The sequence below is a fragment of the Mirounga leonina genome, unplaced genomic scaffold (genome assembly GCF_011800145.1).
Source record: "Mirounga leonina isolate KUSES-001 unplaced genomic scaffold, KU_Mleo_1.0 Mir_167, whole genome shotgun sequence".
Taxonomy (NCBI): domain Eukaryota; kingdom Metazoa; phylum Chordata; class Mammalia; order Carnivora; family Phocidae; genus Mirounga; species Mirounga leonina.
In genome coordinates this window covers 3,260,909-3,283,530 of record NW_023270422.1, presented here as the reverse complement: position 1 = coordinate 3,283,530, position 22,622 = coordinate 3,260,909, and the positions used below count along the sequence as shown (strand labels likewise).

Sequence of the window (22,622 nt, the reverse complement as noted above, 5' to 3'; positions counted from 1 at the left end):
CCTGGCTCTGAATCCTCTGCTCCCACTTGTGCTTTGTGGCCTGGAAAATTCTCATAAGTCCCTCTCTTGGCCTCAGTTTCTTCAATAGTAGGGATAATAGCTACCTTGCAGATTTGATGCAGGGATTAGAGAAGTGTATATAAAATACTTAGTGCATTATTTGAAAATAGAGTAGACACCATATGTCAGCTAGATAGCGAGGGAGTAGAGATTATTTCTTTCAACTTGTTTTTTTGTTCAATTCGTATTTCCAGCTCTATATCAATTACTGGGACTGTATGGGTGAACAAGATTGAAATGTCCCCAAGATACTGATACTCTAAAGTCAAAGATGGTGGGACCCCTGGGGTGGCTCAGTCGGTTAAGTGTCTGCCTCTTGATCTCAGCTCAGATATTGATCTCAGGGTCATGAGTTCAAGCCCTACATTGGGCTCCACACTGGGCATGGAACCTACTTAAAAAAAAGAGAGCGAGAGAAATAAATCAAAGTCATTAATGTTTCCTTAAAAAAGTTAAAAAGTCAAAGATGTTGTTATTCACTCATTTCATAAATATTTCATAAATATGTGTTAGGCATTATTATAGGTGTTAGGTAAGAGTGATGGAAAGATTGGCAAGGCCTGTGCTCTCAGGGAGCAATCTTTTTAGTGGGGGAAGAGAAATACAAAAATAGTGATAGGTGCTGGAAGAAATTTAAAAAATTGTGAGAGACTGTGGGGCTACATTTGATTAATGATGAGGAATCACCTCTCTTACAAGATGACATTTAAACTAAGGTGAATGCTAGGAAGGAGCCAGCTGGTGCAGAGATGTAGCGAGTACTCTAGGCCCCCAAGGTAGGGATGGGGCTTGGATGTTACAGGAACAGAGACACCAGTGTATGGTGAGTCATGAGCCTCAGGGGTGGAGGATGGGGTGGCTCCCTGAAGTTTTCAATAGGGGCGTGGTACCTGGTTTGTATTTAATGGTCCATTTGGTTGCCCTGTGGATATTTAACTGTAGGGTGGCAAGAATAGAAGCATGGAGACTGGTTGGGAGGCTTTTCAGTACGGTAGGGTGGTGATAGCAGACATAAAAAGATGTGGAATGATTTAGGGTGTGTTTGGGATATAGACCTGTTTTGCCCTTGGGAATGGGCTCCACCAGTAGATCTGTTTTATTTGTCAACAGTGTTTCTTACTGAATTGAAATGTGTTCACCTTGGGGTCTGTAACTTCTAGTTGATCTCAGCTTACAGTCCTGTTGTCTGACAGTATTAGTGCCTAGAAGCATTTGAGTTTGAGATCCCTACCTAAGAGTATAAGATGTACATTGCATGACAGAAGATCTGAGATCAGAATCCTGGGTATTCCTACCATGTAAGGAATAGATAGAGGAAGAAGATGTCATGTGAGCTATAGAAGTTATGATTTGGATTCTTCTAAGACACTTGGCTGTGAAGGGGAGGTAAGAAGGTGGTGGCGGGAAGCGCACATGAGGGATGGGAACAGATTTCCTACCTCCTCCATCCTAATATGGGATCGTTTTGAACATGTTTATAGAAATCAAGAAAAGCAAATAAAAATAGAAAAGAAAGGAAAATGCTGGGGCATGATCTGAGAGAAGGGTGCTTGTATGATAGTTGGTGCTAAATTTGCTATGTATTGACATAGTTTGAAGACATTCATTTATTCAACCAATTTATAGAGGATCTACTCTGGGCAAGGCGCTGCTTTAGGTAAAAATTCAGGGGTAAAATAGGCCAAGTCCCTGCCCTCATGGAACTTACATTCTAATTTGTAGAAAAAACAGTTAAATAGGTGAATTATATAGCATGCTGGATGGTGGTCAGCACCACAGAAAAAAGAAAGAAGGGCAAGGAAATTGGAGTTGATGAGGAAAGTTGGTGAGGGAGACCAGCCAGGTAAGAGGACTTTTACCAAAATCCTGAAAAAAGTGGAAGAGTAAGATGTGAAGTTATCTGGGGCATCAGTGTATTGGACAGAGGTTAGAGCCAGGGCCCAGTCCCTGAGCCCGGAGCCCTGGCAAGTTGTGGGGACAGCAGAGGTTAGGACAGTGAGGAGGGAGCAAGCAAGGGAGAAGAGTAGTAGAGAGTGAGAGCAGATTATTCAGCCCCTTGTTGGCCATTTTAAGTATTAACTTTTAGTCTGAATGAGATGGGAAACCAGTGGAGGGTTTTGAGCTAAGGAGTGACAGTATTTGACTTAATGGGGATAATTTCAATGTGTGGAGAATAGGCTAGGGGAGGAAGAGTGGAGGTGTGGAGATAGTTGAAAGTATCTTGTAGTGAGTATCCAGGCAGGAGGTGGTGGCGGCTTGACCAAGGTGACAGCAGTGGAAGTAGTGAGAAAATGACAGGTTCTGGTTATATTGTTAGATAAAGACATAGGGATTTGCCTAGGGATTGCTTTTAAGGTGTGTGTGTGTGGGGGGGTGGGTGGTGGTGAGTAATCACTTGAGGTTTTTGGTTTGAGCAGCTAGAGAATGGAGTTGTCATTTTCTCTGTGGGGAAGACTGAAAAGCAGGCTTTCTTGAGGGGGTTGGAAGGCGATGGAATCAAAATTCAGGTTTAGGTGCCTGTTAGATAAACTAAGTGGAAATGTCTAGTAGGTAGTTGCATATCTGAGGTTCAGGAGAAAGGCCCAGGCTGGAGATATAAATTTCATATTGTATTTAAAACTCTGAAACTGAGGGCAGTCACCCAGAGAGAGTGGGTAGGTGGAAGGGATCCAGGAGCAAGCCCTGATGCCTTCACAGTATGGAGGTCCAGGAGATAAGGAGGAACCAGCCAAGGAGAAGGAAAAGAAGCAGATGGTGAGGTTGGAGAACCCAGACAGCTGTGTCTTGGAAACCAGTGAAGAAAGGATTTCTTAGAGGAAGGAGTACAATTCCCATATTGTTAGGTCAAGGAAGACGGGACTGAAAATTGACTGTGGGGCTGTGGGGTTTGGCAACAGGGAGCTCAGTGGTGATTGACAAGTGTTTTGATGGGGTGGTGGGACAAGAGCCAGCTTAGCATGGGTCCAGGAGATGACAGGAGTGGAATCACATGCCAGTAGTGATTCCTTTTGGAGGAGCGTGTGGTAAAGGGAGGGCAGATAGAAGCAGTACCGCTACAGGGGGACAACAGGGTATGAGATAGGGGAAGACTTTTTTAAAAGATGAGGAACTAACAGCATGCTGGTGGGAATGGCTGCCCAGAGAAGATTTGATGACGGTTAGGAGGAGAGCGGTTGCTGGAGTGGTTGTCACTGCATTAGTGACAAGGGTGGGATCAAGTGCAGGTAGAGAGGTGAGCTTCCCACAGGAGCCTGGATACTTCACAGTCAAATAAGTTTTATAGCTCTCTAAAGGTCTTAAACATTTTCAACTTTATAGAGTAATTAAGTTAGCCCATTCCCCCTAAAACCTATACTTGAGTGCATTTGTCATTGGCCCCAGCATAGTCCATCATTGTCCTCTATCTCACTAGTTGTGGTAGCTCTTTCAATATCCTGTCAGGTGTTAAGCCCTCTCCCTTCCTCTGCCAAGATCAGTGCTTCCCTGGACTGCAGAATACTGTTCATACTTCCTAATACACCTTTTAAGGCTTTTAGAATCAGACTCCATGGTTTCATTCACCATGTTTTTTTGTACACCGATTGCCAAAATACATTGAAGCACTTGGCTATTGCCACCACACACTTAGTACTTAGAGTGGATTTTGGAGTCAGACCTAGGTTTGAATTTTATTAATTGTGCAACCCTGGGTAAATTTAGCTAATTCTCAGTTTGTTTCTTCATAAAATGGGATGAATGAGTTAAGGTCATGGGTATGCAGTAAATCTTACTTCTCTTTCTCCTTTGCTCATGTTTATTTGTCATCTTTAAGAGCCCCCTCATGTCATACTTGGCCTATAAAAGTTCTACTAATTTTTCAAGGCACAGGGCCAGTACTTTCTCATTTATTGAGCCTTTCGTGATTTAATTTTTTTTACTGAATTCCATATAACCCTTACATGATAAACACTGAAATAATTTTGAGATTACATCTCCTAAGTACTGTAACCAGGGTTAAGTAGAACCAGTGGCCAATGTGGGCTGGAAGATCTCTCAGTAATACAGATTCTGTGCCAGTGTTGTCCAGAGTTAGTCCTTTGTGTACCACTTTCACCATTTTTGCCTTGTCCATGTGCCGGCTGTACTTGATTTAACTTAAAATTTTCCTTCAATGGACTTCCTTTTTAAACTAACATTTACTCATCCTTAAGAATAATTTCTGAAATCAGGGGCTAGATTTTGCTGGGTTAATTTTTTTTTTCTAGTCCATGTTAGGATGAGCACCTAACCAGTAGACTTTTAAGTACATCTGAGATCATCTGTATATTCCTTCAGTGTTGGGTCTTTGCTTCTTTACTAGATAAGTGTGGCAATTGATAGTCTTTGCTATAGTAAACCAAGAGTAAATTAAGCTGTGTTGTATTTTGTTATTATGTTAATTATAAAAAGGAAATTTGACATTTGTAGTCTCAGCTGTGAAGTAGCAAAGTATTCTGAGAATTACTTTACCTCCAAATGCTTGTTGATTTTATCCCCTTTGTGCTGTTCCAAGAACATGATTTTTCCCTAAGATTTATCAGTTTTCTAAGATTTATGAGACTTTTAATCACTTGAGAAGGTTTTATAGTAATACATGATTTTTAAAAAAACTTTTATTGTTGCAGTGAGATGGAAGATTTCCGAGGAATAGCTGAAGAGTCATTTCCAAGCTTTTTAACCAATTCATTACTTGGTAATAGTGAGATTTTGAAAAATGTCACTCTTTCTTCAAATCTTGGCTTGCCTGTTGCTGTTTCAACACTTGCTAGAAATAGATCCAGTGCTGACAACAGGTAAGAACTGTTAGAACACAGGATTTTTTTGTAAGGTCTAGAAAACCTGCAATACCTTGATACTTTTGTAAAAATTTCTCCGCCAAGGGGCACCTGGATGACTCAGTCGGTTAAGCGTCCCAACTCTTGGTTTCGGCTCAGGTCATGATCTCAGATCCTGGGATTGAGCCCTGAGTTGGGCTCCGCGCCCTGCAGGGAGTTGGCTTGGGGATTCTCTCCCTCTACCCCTCACCTGTACGCTTGTGTGGGTACACGTCTGTGCGCGCTCTCTCTCTCTCTCAAATAAATAAAAAAAAAATACTAAAAAATTTCTCAGCCAAGCTTGAGCTTTTGCTTTATGTATATTTATATATGTAATATAATATGTATGTTATATATAAATATGTGATATATGTGTATGTGAGTATTATATATATTTATATGTATATATAATTGTTATAAAAAATTTACGCATTTCCTTATTCCATTGCCTTAATCAGTAGTGGGTAGGTGGATTTGGAACTGAGTACCAGTGACTTTTTGGTCTACTAATTGTTTTCTCTATTCATAGTGTTTTGGATTTGTATTAGTTCAGCCTTACTGGCAGCTAGTAATTTGAGTTGTATCTCCATATGTGATGTGAACAGTTCATCTATCTTGTATGATATGTAAAGTTTCCCCATACTTAAATATCTAACTACTTTCCTGTCCTCCCAACCTGAACATTTGGTAAGAAGCATTATCTTTACCTTTGGAATGAAGGGGTTAACTCTAAAAACTTTTAGCTTTAAGATTTCTGTGACTCTTTGTTTAATACATACACACCTCATTCCTGATACATAGGTTTTCAGTGCTTTGCACATGAAAATGGTTTTGAACACTGGGGGCCCCATTTGTTTTTATCCCCTAGCACTTGGTTTTATAGTCACGTGGCTCTAATGTCATGGTGAATTTTAAATATGCATAATTTAACTATTAACAAAATAAATTTTTTTTATGTAGGTATTCTGATATCCAGGCATCTTATTTAGTAGAAGGGAAGTTTTCAGTTCCATCTGAATCATCTCCCAGTAGCCAGAGTGAAGCTGACCCAAGAGAGAAGTTACAGCTTAGCTTCCAGGATGATGAGTAAGTTCATACCTTCATTTTGTTTTTGCCATATTAAAAGCAGGTCTCACTCAGTCTTGTGGAAAATGAAAGAGTGACTGTGTCTCTAAATAATTCTAAGAATCTTTTTAAAAGAGTTTTCTTTATGTTTTTAATCACAACCATTTTTAGTGCTTTCACAATACCTTTTCTCATTCCAGAAGTAACATAAGCTCATTTTAAAAAGTATCAAATACAGAAAAATTACAAGGCAGATAATAAGTCTGTAGTCTTACTAACTAGAGAACAGTCATTGGGGCACCTGGCTGGCTCAGTCTGTAGAGCATGCAACCCTTGATCTCAGGGTTTTAAGGTTGAGCCCCACAGTGGGTGGAGAGATTACTTAAAAATTACTCATAAAAATAATATCTTAAAAAAAAATAAAAGAATAATCATTATCTATTTATAGTCTTCCAGACTGCTTTTTTTTTTTTTTTTTAAAGATTTTATTTATTTATTTGAGAGAGCGAGCAGGGGGAGGGGCAGAGGGACAAGCCGACTCCCTGCTAAGTGCCAAGACTGACATGGACCTTGATCCCAGGACCCTGAGATCATGACCTGAGCGGGAAGGCAGACACTTAACTGACTGAACCATCCAGGAGCCCCTTCCAGACTGCTATCTATGCACCTATACATGTACATACTAAGTTTTTTTACAAATATGGGATTGAGCCGTACATACTATTTATAACTTTTAAAAATTAGTGTATTATGCTCATCTTTCAATTATAATTAATATAGATATGTGTCGTGTTAATGACTGCACTACATTAGGCATTTAGATTATTGGAATTTTGCTATTATAAATTTACTGAATTTTATTTATACGTTTGCACACCTAGCAGATTATTGTATTCAGATAAATTCTAGGATTGACATTGCTGAGTTAATATTTAAAGACTGTTACAAAGCACCACATTGCTCTTTAGAAGATTTGTACCACTTTACACTTCCACTAGAAGATGTACATGAGAATGCCTACTTCTCTGAGCCCTCCCCAGCATTTGGTGGTATTATTTTTAATCCTTGATTTTAGAAGTAAAAAAATTTGTACACATGCATAAATGCATAGAAGAAAATCTGGAAGGCTATAAACCAAAATGTAAATGGTAGTTCTCTCTTGATGGTGGTATTACAGGCATTCTTAAAGTTTTCTGTGTTTGAATTTATAATAGAGTATTTATGGAATTGAGCATACTTTAATGTTTATTCATTACTTATATTTTTGTTGTGAATTGCCTCTTGGTAACATTTCGGTATAAGCACTTTCTATATATTAAAGATGTTAACTCTTTGAATACTCATTCATTCCGTGTGTATTTTTGACCGCGTGCCTCCTGTGTGCCAGGTACTTCTCTAAGTACTTGGGAAATACCAGAACAGACATTAAAACAAAAAGACATTAAAAATATACCAGTTTTAGGGATGCCTGGGTGGCTCAGTCATTAAACGTCTGTCTTCAGCTCAGGTCATGATCCCAGGGTCCTGGGATTGAGCCCCGCATCGGGCTCCCTGCTCGGCGGGAAGCCTGCTTCTCTCTCTGCCACTCCCCCTGCTTGTATTCCCTCTCTTCCTGTGTCTCTCTCTGTCAAAAAATAAATAAAATCTTAAAAAAATATCAGTTTTATAGTATATTTGAAGGGAAAAGTGCTAGAAAAAAACCAACATGATAAGGAGGGTAAATGGGTAAGCTGAAGGGAACGGTCAGTGTGGGTCTCATTGAGGAGGTATAAGATCTGAGTGAAGACTTGAAGGAGGCCGTTAGCCATGTACATTAGGAGGAAGAGGATTTCAGGTGGAGGCTGCACGAGTGTAAAGGCACTGAGGTTGGAGCATACCTATGTTCAAACAGCAGGAAGGAGGCTGCCACGGGGTGAGCCTGATTTTGAGAGAGGTGGAAGCCATTAGAGGGTTACGTTTTAAAAGTTTCACTCTGGCTACAATGGAGTGAATAGACTGTTGGGAGGCAAGTCTGGAAGTAGGAAGACCCCTTAGGAGGTTGGATTATCAAAGGGGTAAGGTAGATGGAGAATAGAAGAGCACCAGGGCCTCATGTCGGGACACTTCAGTGTTAAGTTGGGGAGAGGAGGAATAGACATGGAGACTAAGGTTTAGTGGCTGGAGGTAGGAAGACAACAGTGTCTCAGAAGCCACATAAAGAACATATGTAAAAGAACAGAGAGGGATCCAATTATGTCAAATAAAATGAGGACTAAGAAGTGACCATTGGAATTAGCGTAGGTTAGGTCGTTGGTAACCCTGACAAGTGGTTTTGGTGGAAGTAGGAGGAGGCACAATAGTGTAGGAGAGTGAGTTTAGGAGAGAATGGGAGGTTAGTTTTGGAGATGGTGAGTTTGCTGCAAAAGGCAACCAAGAAATGGGGCTGTGATACTTGCTGAGTATAGTGGATCAAGAGAAGTTTTTCTTTTTTCCTTTGTGGAGGGATAGGTTGCTGCAAGTTTATGTGGTAATAGGAATGATCTGAAATAGGAAAGTCTGATTATGTAGAAAGAAGAGAATTGCTAGAGCAAAACCTTTACAAAAATAAGAGGCCAGGATCTAATGTGTTGTGGAAGGAGTGACTAGAGAGGTAGGACCGTGGATAACTCCTTTGTATTAACCGGTGGGAAGGCAGAATGTGTGGGTACATGTGGTGGTAAGAATCTGTGGAAGTTGTCTTTTCCGTGCTTAGGGTCTCTCAGAGCGGTAGGAGGCATGACATCAACTCAGGGTAGAGGAGCAGTAGAGAGATGTAACAGTCATGGGAGTGTGGGAGAGTGAACAGAGAGGGAAATAGTGCCATTGTCCGACAGCATCCGGAGTCCCACTCGAGGGTCATGGTCATGAATTTACTGTGATTGTGATGTTTTCTCCAACCACATTCAGCTGTAGGGGTGCTAGCAAGATGTGAGGGGAGAGTTGGGTTTAACTAGGCTTGTAGTCTGATGAAAGTAGTGAGGGATAAGGAAGTTGAGGGTGTGTTATGTTTGGCCATGGGATTTAGGTTAAGGAAGAGGAGAGGATAGCAGAAGGGTGAGGGAGTGTGAGATGTGGTGATATGAGTGGTTTGGAGGCTTGGGTTGCATCAAAGGATTATAGAGTTGAGGTACTAAGGAAGATGCCATGAGGGGTCATAGGTGACTCCAGGCTAGAAGGCTTTATTGAGGATGATCTGGAAGTTGTACTGAGGGGACATACTGATGGAGACACACATTCCATCTCCATGCCCAATGATTCCAAGGCTGTGGGAGAGACTGATAGTCCTCATTTGCCAGTGTTTAAGGGAGGCAGTATCTTCACAGGACATCCAGGTTTTCCCTAAAGCGGTGAGGTAAAAGGGATGTTCATAGGAAGGGTTCAGAAATAGCAAGATTTTGTTGATCCAGGGTTGGTTTGTTGGGCTGGGTAGGGGGAATGTGCTTGTGGATCTTCAAATGTCAGGAGTAAGGAGTCCTGGGCTTATTGAAGGGCATCATGAAGTTAGTCCCATTGAACTGATGTTGGCAATGAGACATTAGACATGGGGGGAGGGGAGGAGAATATCAGAAGTAACCTCTTGACTCTTTGATGTGGGCCAGAACGTCTGGGAAGTGGTCTTGTCAGTCCTGTTAATGGAAGACAGACAACCTGGTAAGGCGTAGTCCTAGATGCAGTGTACTGGCCTCACTCTAGACTTTCATTGGGTAGAGGTGAGTGCTTTGGGGCTATTCCTTGCCTCCATTGAGTAGTCTGAAGATCTGGGTTGTTAGTCTGAGAGCCTGGACTTCCTATGGCTGCTTGTGATGGTGGGTGCACAGCCTGCAGAGGCATGCTCTTATCCCCATGTGGAGGACGGCTTCTGTGGCTCCTGGGGGAGGGTGGAATTTATGTTTTGAAAATATCCTTATTCTAGCTTCGGAATTAATGAATTATTTTAGCTGAGGATAGGATTTAAAGATAAAAATAACTTTCACAAAATTTTGAAGGCATTGCTACATAGTGTGTGAAGCCTGATGTCATTTTGATACTTGACCATTTGTATCTGAACTTTTTTCTCTCTGGAAACTTAGAATCCTCCGAGTCCTTGGTGGGTGCTCCCCGCCACTCCCAACTGAATTCTAATTGGCATCAATCCAGAGATTTGTGTGCTTTAGTTCTAGATAATTATTATTACTTCAGTAATTTTCTGTTTTTCTTTCTTTCTGGGACTATGTTTTGGATTGCCTGAGTTGATCTATTTCCACTATTTTTTTTTCCTTTTCCTTTTTTGTTTTTGTTTTTCTTTTGTTTCAGTGCAAATAGACAATGTTCTAGATAAAATTCCTAATTTTTTCCCTACCCTTCTATTAAATCATTTGGCAGTCATAATTTTGAGAGCTCTTTTTTCTGGTCTTTCATTTTTTTATAATGGTTTCTTTTTGTGGATATAATAGCTACTTCAATGTTTTCTGAGAATTTTAATGGAGATTTTTCAAAGTTCTATAAATTATCCTTGTCTCTGGGGTTGTTTACTTTGTTCATCTTTATTTTTATCTCTCAAGCTGTTCCTTCTCCTGCATCTGATTTATGGCTGTCTTCTAGGTTGCTAGTGTGGGCTAGTGGGTATCCAGACCTCATTTCTGTTAGCTCTTCATGTGAGTTGGGCAGTACTCACGGCCAGCTTCACTTTACAGGTTCCATGCCGGGTGTTTAACACTGCTGTCACCACCATAACTTCATTGTGCACAGGCGTTTCATATGCCTTTTCTGGAGAAGAACCTTCCTAGGTGTGCAGCGTCATGTTGACACTGCTGTTTTGTTTGCGTGGGTTGCGGAGCGGGAGTGGAGCACTGCCCAGCGAGGGCAGCTGATAGACTTTCAGTCATCCCCTCCCTTTGGACTCCCTCTGGACTCCCTCCTGCCCTCCTTCCTACTGTAGTCAGGAAGCATTTCTGCAGTTATTCCTGGCAGATTTGTTTTCTGCTTCCAGGCCCTTTTGTTCTTGTCTGGACCATGCTTTCGTTTTTCCTGCATACCCTGTCTGCTTTTCAGATTCTAGAATCTGAGGTAAGCTTGGGTTAGGACTGGTGGCTCTCATCCAGATTGCTTCACTTTTATAGATGTCCTTATTGTCATTTTCATGCAGTTCGAGAAGTTACGCTTGCCACTTTTACTTGAAGTTTATTTAACTTAATATTTGACTTAGTTTGAAGAATTTTGACGGGCTAAACAAGTGATAGCTATAGTTTTGAGGAAGTGGATTTAGGGGGAGGTGGTTAATTTAATTGGCTCTGTTATCATAAAGTTCTAATGGTTACACTACAGTTGACCCTTGAACTGCATGGGTCCACTTACATGCAGATTTGTTTCGGTAAATACATAGTACTGTAAATGTATTTTCTCTTCCTTGTGATTTTCTTAATAACATTTTCTTTCCTCTAGCTTTATTATAAGAATACAGTATATAGTACATATACAAAGTGTGTGTTAATTGACTGTGTATGTTATTTGTAAGGCTTCCAGTCAACAGTAGTTCAATTAAGTAAAGTTTTTGGGGAGTCAGAAGTTAGACATAGATTTCCAATTATGCAGGAGGTCAGTGCCCCTAACCCCCATCTTGTTCAAGGGTAAAGTGCACATGTTCTTCTTGGAGTGGGGGGCTTTGAAATATGAACCTAAATGTCATGATTTCTTTTTTATTTATTTCATGTCACCATTTTGCCTCCCCACCACCTTTTTTTTTTTTTTTAATGTGTCACCTAGGGACCTTTACTGTCTTTCTTTTCTCTTTCATTTTCTCATTTATTTGAAATATAATTGACATATAACATTAGTTTCAGTTGTGCAGTGTAATGATTTGATATTTGTATATATTGTGAAATGATCACCACAATAAATCTAGTTAATATCTGTCACCTTACATAGTTACAGAATTTTTTTTTCTTGTGATGAGAACTTTTAAGATTTACTCTCTTAGCAACTTTCAAATATGCAATACAGTGTTATTACGTGTAGCCACCATGCTATACATTATATCCCCATGACGTACTTATTTTATATCTGGAAGTTTGTATCTTTTGACCCCCTTCCCCCTTTTCTCCTGCCCCTGATCCCCTACCTCTGGGAACCATTAATCTATTTTCTGTATCTATGAGCTTAGTTTTTTTGTTCTTATTTTTAGATTCTGCATATGAATGAGATTATGGGGTATTTGTCTCTCTGTCTTACCGTAATGCCCTTAAAGTCCATCCATGTTATTGCAAATGACAAGATTTCCTTCTCTTTTTTATGGCTGAATAATATCCCATTGTGTTATATATATACAAAATTTTTTTTATTCATCTTTCAGACACTTAGGTTGCTTCCATCTTGGCTATTGTAAATAATGCTGCAGTGAACATGAGGGTGCCATGTATCTTTTTGAGTTAGGGCTTTAGTTTTCTTTGGATAAATACCCTGACGTGGGATTGCTGGATCATATGGTAGTTCTATTTTTAATTTTTGAAGAACCTCCTTACTATTTTCCATAGTGACTGCATCAATTTACATTCCCAGTTCACATCCCAGCACTGCACATCCTCACCAACACTTGTTATTTCTTGTCTTTTTTCTAATTTATTTTAATTTATTTTTTTAAAGATTTTATATATTTGTCAGAGAGAGAGTGTGTGCACACAAGCAGGGGGAGCGGCAGGCAGAGGGAGGAGTAGACTTCCCGCCGAGCAGGGAGCCCAATGCAGGGCTTGATCCCAGGACTCTGGGATCATGATCTGAGCCTAAGGCAGGCGCTTCACTGAGCCACCCAAGCATCCCTCTTCTCTTTTTTATAGTAGTTATTATAACAGGTGTTAGGTGATGTCTCGTTGTGGTTCTGATTTGCCTTTCCCTGATGATTAGTGACATTGAACATCTTTTCATGTACCTATTGATCATCTGTATGTCATTGGAAGAATGTTCAGCTTGCCCATTTTTTAATCATACTGTTTGCTTGTTTGCTTTTTGTTTTTGTTTTTGCTCTTGAGTTGTAGGAGTTCTTTGTGTATTTTGGATATTAACCCTTTATCAGATATGATTTGCAGATATTTTCTCCCATCTGTAGACTGCCTTTTCATTTTGTCAGTTTCCTTTGTTGTGCACACCCCCACTCCTCTTTTCTCTCTCTTCTGTCATACAACTTTGTATCCACTTACAGTCTACCCTACAGTCTGTATCCACCTACCTCTACCCTCTCTTTTATTTTGCTTCTGTTTGGGATGAAACTTTCCTATATCTACCTATAAATGCACCTTTGGATTGAGCTGATGGTAAACAGCTTTCTATGTATTACAGCCCCAATACAGAGATGGAGAAACTGGGAGGTAAATTAAGACTTGGGAGTTGCCTCAGGCACAGAGGGTTAGCACTTGGAATATATGGAAGGATTATCTTCTTTTCATCCATCCTGGTCAGATTTAAATCTCTCCCTAGATTATCAGTTTGCCAGATGATGAATTTAATTGTGTTTAGAGGCCTTTTTCTAAAAAGTTCACCCCTCTCTTGCTGGCAGAAGGCTGTGGTGAGTTGCATCAGACCCAGGAGCTTTTGCAGAAGATTGGGAGGAAAATGGCCTTTAAGGAAAAACATTGTCATACAAATATAAAACAACAGAGCTACAAAGATGGGGACAAGGCCAGTGGCAGGGGCTAAAAGTAAAACTTTCAAAGCATTTCATAATTCAGAGAATCAGCTTTTTGGCAAATATACTAGTATCCTTTAAGTCTGTTTTGTTTTTAGAAAGCTGAGTTTTTCTCCACATATGATAGATTCAGAGATACTTATTTGGAAAAGAAAAAAACCATCATTTTATCACCTAAGAGGCAGAATAGCAATATGATACTGTATTTGATTTTGGTAGACTGTGTATCTCTGGACCCAAAATGATGTGCAGTCCCCAGGGTACCTATGGTGGAGCCAATTACAGTTTCTGGCTGGTCCTAGAAATTTTTCTTCTCACTGTATCCATTTTTTTTTTCTTTTTGGGAGATTAAATACATAACTGATTAATGAATATTTAATGATTTACCCAGGTAACTAACATTTAGTCATTATTCTGTTCCCACATGAAAAGTTCTATCTCTAAGAAAAAGAATATAGAAAGTCAGCATTTGTCAATTGCTGTTCTTGAAGAGTCTACTTTGCAAAGTGATATGGCAAGAACAGAAGAGGAGCAAGCTAAAACTGCAAAACCCTTTCAGAGCCAAGATCCTGTTGATAGGATTTCACCACTGGAACAAATGCAAGGTACTGAACTTTCAGAAATTACTTTCTAATGTATATATTTCAGTTTCCTTTCTTGTTTATCTATCTTTGGTATTTATCTTAAGCTACAATACGGTAAACTGAAATCACTTATGGTTTGGCATTTACCTGTTAATATTTTTACAGGAAATGGTCTCTTGATTAACCTTTTTTATTTTTCTTATTAATAACATATTAATCTTTTTTATTTTTTTATTAATAACATATAATGTATCACAGGTCTGTGATTCATCAGTCTTACACAATACACAGCGCTCACCACAACACATACCCTCCCTAATGTCCATCACCCAGCCACCCCATCCCTCCCATCCCCTCCACTCTAGCAACCCTCAGTTTGTGTCCTGAGATTAAGAGTCTCTTATAATTTGTCTCCCTCTCTGGTTTCATCTTCTTTCATTTTTTCCTCTCTTCCCCTATGATCCTCTGCCTTGTTTCTCAAATTCCACAAATAAATAGATCATATGATAATTGTCTTCTCTGATTGACTTATTTTGCTTAGCATAATACCCTCTAGTTTCATCCACGTCATTGCAAATGGCAAGATTTGATTTTTTGATGGATGCATAATATTCCATTGTATATGTGTGTGTGTGTGTGTGTATACACACACACCACATCTTTATGGATTCATCTTTTGAGGGACAGCTGGGCTCTTTCCATAGTTTGGCTATTGTGGACATTGCTGCTATAAACATTGGGGTGCAGGTGCTCCTTCGGATTACTACATTTGTATCTTTGGGGTAAATACCCAGTAGTGCAATTTCTGGGTCGTAGGGTAGCTCTATTTTCAACTTTTTGAGGAACCTCCATGCTATTTTGCAGAGTGGCTGCACTAGCTTGCATTCCCACCAACAGTGTAGGAGGGTTCCCCTTTCTCCGCATCCCCGCCAACATCTGTCGTTTCCTGACTTGTTAATTTTAGCCGTTCTGACTGGTGTGAGATGGTATCTCATTGTGGTTTTGATTTGTATTTCCCTGATGCCGAGTGATGTTGAGCACTTTTTCATGTGTCTGTTGGCCATTTGGATGTCTTCTCTGTGGAAATGTCTGTTCATGTCTTTACCCATTTCTTTTTATTTTTTATTTTTAAAAGATTTTATTTATCCATTTGTCAGAGATAGAGAGCACAAGCAGGGGGAGCAGCAGGCAGAGGGAGAGGGAGAAGCAGGCTCCCTGCCGAGCAAGGAGCCCGATGTGGGACTTGATCCTAGGACCCTGGGATCATGACCTGAGCCAAAGGCAGACGGTTAACCGACTGAGCCACCCAGGCATCCCGACTTCTGCCCTGTTTGTTCTTTGGGTGTTGAGGTTGGTAAGTTCTTTATAGATTTTGGATACTAGCCCTTTATCTGATATGTCATTTGCAAATATCTTCTCCCATTCTGTCGGTTGTCTTTTGGTTTTGTTGACTGTTTCCTTTGCTTTGCAAAAGCTTTTTATCTTGATGAAGTCCCAATAGTTCATTTTTGCCCTTGCTTTCCTTGCCTTTGGCCATGTGTCTAGGAAGAAGTTGCTGCGGCTGAGGTCGAAGGGGTTGCTGCCTGTCTTCTCCTCATGGATTTTGATGGACTCCTGTCTCACATTTAGGTCTTTCAGCCATTTTGAGTCTATTTTTGTATATGGTGAAAGAAAATGGTCCAGTTTCATTCTTATGCATGTGGCTGCCCAGTTTTCCCAACACCATTTGTTGAAGAGACTGTCTTTTTTCCATTGGATATTCTTTCCTGCTTTGTCGAAGATTAGTTGACCATAGAGTTGAGGGTCTGTTTCTGGACTCTCTATTCTGTTCCATTGTTCTGTGTGTCTGTTTTTGTGCCAGTACCATGCTGTCTTGATGATTTCAGCTTTGTAATAGAACTTAAAGTCCAGAATTGTGATGCCGCCAGCTTTGGTTTTCTGTTTCAGCATTCCTCTGGCTATTTGGCCTCTTTTCGGTTCCTTACAAATTTTAGGATTATTTGTTCCATTTCTGTGAAAAAAGTTGATGGTATATTGAGAGGGATTGCATTAAATGTGTAGATTGCTCAAGGTAGCATAGACATTTTAACAGTCTTTGTTCTTCCAATCCATGAGCATGGAACGTTTTTCCATTTCTTTGTGTCTTCCTCAATTTCTTTCATGAGTATTCTATAGTTTTCTGAGTACAGGTTCTTTGCCTCTTTGGTTAGGATTATTTCTAGGTATCTTATGGTTTTGGGTGCAATTGTAAATGGGATCGACTCCTCTTTTTTCTGTCTCACTGTTAATGTATAGATGTGCATTGATTTCTGTGGATTGATTTTATATCCTGCCACTTTCCTGAATTCCTGTATGAGTTCTAGCAGTTTTGGGGTGGAGTCTTCTGGGTTTTCCACATAAGGTATCATATCATCTGCAAAGAGTGAGAGTTTGACTTCTTTGCTCATTTGGATGCCTTTGATTTCTTTTTGTTGTCTGATTGCCAAGGCTAGGACTTCTAGTACAATCTTTTGATTGGGACATTTAGCCCACTTACATTCAGGGTAACTATTGAAAGATATTCATTTAGTGCTATTGTATTGCCTGCAAGGTGACTGTTACTGTATATTGTCTGTATTCCTTTCTGGTCTGTGTTACTTTTGGGCTCTCTCTTTGCTTAGAGGACCTCTTTCAGTATTTCTTGTAGGGCTGGTTTGGTGATCACAAATTCTTTTAATTTCTGTTTGTCCTGGAAGCTTTTTATCACTCTTTCTATTTTCAGTGACAGTCTAGCTGGATAAAGTATTCTTGGCTGCATATTTTTCTCATTTAGCACCCTGAATATATCATGTCAGTCCTTTCTGGCCTGCCAGGTCTCTCTGGATAGGTCTGCTGCCAGTCTAACGTTTCTGCCGTTGTACGTTACAGACCTCTTGTTTCGAGCTGCTTTCAGGATTTTCTCTTTGTCTCTGAGATTTGTAATTTTTACTATTAAATGTTGGGGAGTTGACCTATTTTTATTGATTTTTGAGGGGGGTTCTCTGTGCTTCCTGGATTTTGATGCCTGTTTCCTTTCCCACATTAGGGAAGTTCTTTGCTATAATTTGCTCCAGTATACCTTCCGCCTCTCTCATTCTTCTTCGTCTGGGATCCCAGGTATTCTAATATTGTTTCGCTTTATGGTATCACTTATCTCTTGAATTCTTTCCTCGTGGTCCAGTAGTTGTTTATCTCTCTTTTTCTCACCCTCTTTGTTCTCCATCATTTTGTCTTCCATATCACAAATTCTCTCTTCTGCCTCATTTATCCTAGCAGTTAGAGCCTCCATTTTTGATTGCACCTCACTTACAGCCTTTTTGATTTCCACTTGGTTAGATTTTATTTTTCCAGAAAGGGATTCTCTAGTGTTTCCTATGCTTTTTTCAAGCCCAGCTAGTAATCTTTATAATCGTTATTCTGAACTCTAGTTCCGACATCTTACTAATGTCCATATTGATTAGGTCCCTGGCAGTTGGTACTGCCTCTTGTTCTTTTTTTTGAAGTGAGGTTTTCTGTTTTGTCATTTTGTCCAGAGAAGAACAGATGAACAAGAGAACAAATTGCTAAAAGAGTAACAATGACTGCAGAGAAATATACACTAAATGAATCAGAAGAGACCCGAAACTGGGGGGAAAAGGGAAAAAAAAAAAAATATGATCAGGCTCGTGAGTAGAACAGAGCCATACACTTGATTTTGGGTGTATTTTGGTCTTTTAGACGAAACTGCATCCCAGAATTTTAAAGTAAGAAAAACTTATATAATATACACACACACAAAAATAAGGTTAAATACAATGAAGGGATGGAATATGACTGTAGAAAAATGAAAATTAAAGATTTTAAAAAGGGCTCCATAGCTCAGGGGTTAGAGCACTGGTCTTGTAAAGATTTTAAAAAGATAAGTTGGTTGAAAAAAGAAAGAAGAAAAATTAAAAAATGAATGTGATCAGGTAGGTGACTAGAACAGAATCATACACTAGATTGTGGGTATATTTTGGTCTTTTAGACAAAACTGCAGAAACTAAGAAAATCTTACATATATATACCAACAATAAGATTCAGTACAATGAAGGGATAGAATATGATTGTAAAAATGAAAATTAAAAAAGATTTTTAAAAAGGAATTGATAAGTTGGTTGAAAAAGGAAAGAAGAAAAATTCAAAAAAAAAGAAAAAGAAAAAAATAAAGAAAATTAAAAAAATTAAAGTTGAAAGACTAAGGAATCATGGGAAAAAAGCCATGACTTCTTTGTGCTGTATTCCCCTAGTGCTGGAGTTTTGCAGTTCTCATGGATCCCTAAACTTGGTCTTGGCAGGATATTCTTGCTGATCTTCTGGGGGAGGGGCTGTTGCATTGATTCTCAAATGTCTTTGCCCCAGGCGGAATTGCAGTGCCTTTGCCAGGGGCCAAGCTAAGCAGTCTGCTCCGGTTTGCTCTCAGTAGCCCTTTTCCCTGAAGGCTTTCAGCACAGCTTTAGAGGGTAAGAATGAAAATGGCAGTCTCCCAATCTCTGGCCCCAGAGGAGCCGAGAGCTTGGGGCCCCACTCAGTGAGGCCCCAGAGAAAAGCAGTCAGTCACTCCTGTCTCCCTGGTCTCCAGCCACACTCCGTGCTTACCTGGCCTGTGACTGAGCATTTCTATCTCTGGCACACGGCCCTGTTTGGAGTCTCCAAACCCAGCTGATTTCTTGCAGTGGGCTCTCGCGAGGCTCCTCCCAAGGGAGGAAGGGAAGTCTCCCCGGATCTGCTGCTTTTTGGGTCCCTGCTCAAAGAGCAAGGGCCCTACTGTGCTGCAGATCACGGTTTATGGCAACCCCAAGCTGAGAGCCCACTCCTGGGCTCTCTCTTTGCAGCCGGCTTCCCTACTCTGATACCTGGGAGCTCTGCCACACTCAGGCACTCCCAGGCTTTCAGTGACTCTGAGGGTCCTGAGACCACACTATCCCAGCGAGGGTTACACCCCCCTCCCCCTCTGCTTAGCCACCAGAGTGACGTCCCTCACTGGAGCAGACTTCTAAAAGTTCTGATTTTGTGTCCTTATGTTCTATCACTTGCCGGTAGCCAGCTGACAGAACGCTCCCCCTCCAACCCCGCGCCCCCGTCTATCTTCCCATATATGCCTCAGATTCACTTCTCCGCATGTCCTACCTTGCAGAAAGCGGTCGCTTTTCTGTTCATAGAGTTGCTGCTATTCTTTTCTTCTATCTCCTGTTGAGTTTGTTAGTTGTTCAGAATGGTTTGATAGCTATCTAGCTGAATTCCTGGTACCAGACAAAAGTTAGGTCTCTTACTCCTCCGCCATCTTGGACCACCCTCCTCTTGATTAATCTTTTAATTGTCTTCACTGATTAAGCTGAAAGCTCCTTTCCTTTGGAAACCATTCCGTCAGATGGCCACAGCACACGTTGTGTTTAAGACACACCTTTCACACTCCGCCGCCCCCCTCCGCCCAATTGATTGATATTACCACCAGTCATATTTGTTCCTAAATTTATTTTATATAAATTTGTGAATTATAAATTCTAAAATTGTTTCTAAGAAAACCAAGTTGAATGCTTTGGAGTCATTTGAACAGTTGTTTTCAAATTTAGGGGAAGATTATAAGAAATAAATAACTTACAGGCTCTGCTTTCAGATTGCTTCTAAGTACTCTATGTTCTCTTTTGTCAGAGAAATTAAAGCTAAATATTTTAAACTATGTATTGTATTCTTATGTAGTGAAGATAACATGTAATTCCAAATTGTGGTTCAGGACTTAGCCCATATTATAGGATTGATGAATGAATGTACTTTGTATGTTTTTGTTAAAAACCTTAGTGGCTGTTTGTATTTCTCTTGATAAAAAGTGTCAAATATGTATGAAAGTAGTGAGAATGGTATTAACTCCTCACACTTACAAGCAATAAAAGAAAATATTGGTAAATTGGACTTCATTGAAATTGAAAACTTTCATGCCTCAAAAGACTTATAAAGACTGAAAAGGCAGCACAAAGATGGAAGAGAATATTTGCAAATCATATATGGTAAGGGACTGGCATCCAGATTTTAGGTCTTCCAATTCAATAAAAAACACTGTAAAGTGGACAAAGGTTTTCAGTAGACATTTGTCTAAAGAAGTTGTAAAATGGCCAGTAAACACATGAAACAATGTGCAACATCTTTAATCATCAGGGAAATGCAAATGAAAACCATGAGATAATGGTTTTACACCTATTATAATAGCTATAATCAAAAAGTTGGAAAATAGTAAGTGTTGGTGAGGATATGGAGAAATTAAAACTCTCATTCATTGCTGGTGGGTATGTAAAATGATGGAGTTGCTGTGAAAGTAGTTTGACAGTTCCTCAAAACATTAAACATAGCACTATCATATGAGCCAGCAGTTCCAGTCCTAGTTATATACCCAAGAGAAATGAAAACATATGTCTACACAAAACCTTGTACATGAATATTCATAGCAGCATTAATCACAATAGTGATAGAGTAGAAACAAATCTCCCATCAACTGATGAATGGATAAATAACATGTAGTGTGTCCATATGGTGGAGTATTACTGAGCCATAGAATGGAGTGAAGTATTGATATGTACTATCATATGGATGAACTTTGAATACATTAGGCTAAGTGAAGAAAGACAGATACAAAAGGCCACATGTTTTAAGATTCTGTTCGTCCACAGACATCTGTAGAGACCGCATCAGCAAATCCATAGAGACAATAGATTAGTGGTTGCCAGGGCCAGGGGAAGGGGAGAATAGGGAATGACTGCTAATGGGTACAGTGTGTGTTTCTGGACTGATGAAAATATTGTGGCATTAAAGAGTGCTGATGGTTGCACAGCCTTGAGAATATACTAAAAACCACTGTTTTGAATGCTTTAAGAAGGTGGTGATTTCATGGTATGCAAATTTTATATCCGTTAAGAAAAACTCATATACTTATCCCACAATCTCAGTTAGTATAAGATTTAGTCATATCTGCTTTATCTCTTCTGTTTTTTTATTACTTTTTTCTGATATTTTAAAATTCAAGTATCGTTTTATTCCTACATATTTTAGTATGCATCTCTAAAAATACAGATATTTTCTTATATAACCACAGTCTGTTAACACTGCTAACAGAATTAACAGTTCTTTTATTATCATACAGTACTCTAGTCCATATTCATTTTACTAATTATCCAGGTTAGTTTGCTTGAATTGGAGTCCAAAGAAGGTTACCTTATGTTACGTTATATTATTTGTTGTGTGTCCTAAGTCAGTGACTGTTGAAAAAAACTCAGTCTGTCACCCTATAGAGTGTTCCATGATTTGGATTTGTCTGTATGCTTAGTCATGCTGTCATTTTTCTTGTTTCTCTCTTCCCTATATCCTTTATAAAGCAAAAGTTAGCTTTAAATGCTTGATTAGATTCATATTCAGGGTTTTTTTGGCATATGTATAATTTTTCATACTTCTCCACCCTGACAGTTTTTTAATTAAACTGACCAGTGGTAAGTTCCTATACCATCACTTAAAAATGCTTTATTCTACTTAAGGGAAAAAAGTTTAGTTAATTTATAATTTTTAGGGGTTATTGGGTTTTTAGTTGATAAAATAATTTGGTCTCAGTTATTTTTGTTTTCTCAAACAGACTCACCTGTTGATTTTTGTTTACAACCATGGATGAATAATAAGGAGAACAAGGTAATCTTTTATATGTTACCAATTTCTGGAGTGTTATTAGGAGAGTGAAAGTTTCTATTTTGTATCTGTAAGTGTTAAATAGCAGTAATTTTAGTTAGAAAAATAGCAGAAATCCACATTACTGCTTCAAGTAATCAGCACGTGAGAGTCGTCTTGGTCTAGGGCTTCCCCTGTGTCATTAGGACTTCTCCACCTTTGCTCTACTTCACTCCTTGCTGCTTCCCTCTTGAAAGATGGCTCTGGGAGGGTAAGGGCTTCTCTTTGTTTTGTTTATTTTATTTAAAGATTTTATTTATTTATTTATTTGTCAGAGAGAGAGAGCACTTGCGGGTGGAGCCGCAGGCAGAGGGAGAAGCAGGTACCCCTCTGAGCAGGGAGCCCCACGTGGGATTTGATCCCATGACCCTGGGATCATGACCCTGAACCAAAGGCAGATGCTTAACTGACTGAGCCACCCAGGCGTCCCTCTTTGTTTTGTTTACTGTATCTTGAGTGCCTGGCACATAGTTGGCACTCAGTAATTGGTTGAATGATCAGGAGGCTGTCTTCATTTTTAGGCAACCTAAGCCTACATTCTTAACATTCGTGACCAAAAAAGAAGACCGTGAACTTTCTTTGAGGGTAAATTAAAAAAAAAAAAAAGGACAACAACTCTAATGAGCTCACTTGGGTCATATGTTCTCCCCTATGTAATTCACTGTGCCA

At 39.6% G+C, this 22,622-nt stretch overlaps 1 protein-coding gene across 13 annotated transcripts in view; it reads left to right on the top strand.

Annotated features, from left to right (window-relative positions):
- Positions 1-22,622, top strand: part of LOC118016446 (nucleoporin SEH1) — a 167,088-nt gene that overhangs the window by 32,568 nt on the left and 111,898 nt on the right. For 11 of the 13 annotated variants that reach the window (XM_035013835.1, XM_035013833.1, XM_035013832.1 and 8 more), the window contains 4 exons: positions 4,704-4,871; positions 5,853-5,978; positions 14,062-14,234; positions 21,865-21,917. In XM_035013835.1, the coding sequence (XP_034869726.1) occupies positions 4,704-4,871; positions 5,853-5,978; positions 14,062-14,234; positions 21,865-21,917 (520 nt within the window). Of the gene's footprint in view, positions 1-4,703; positions 4,872-5,265; positions 5,979-14,061; positions 14,235-21,864; positions 21,918-22,622 lie in introns of those variants that run through there. The other 2 variants (XM_035013845.1, XM_035013839.1) reach the window with 2 other exon arrangements.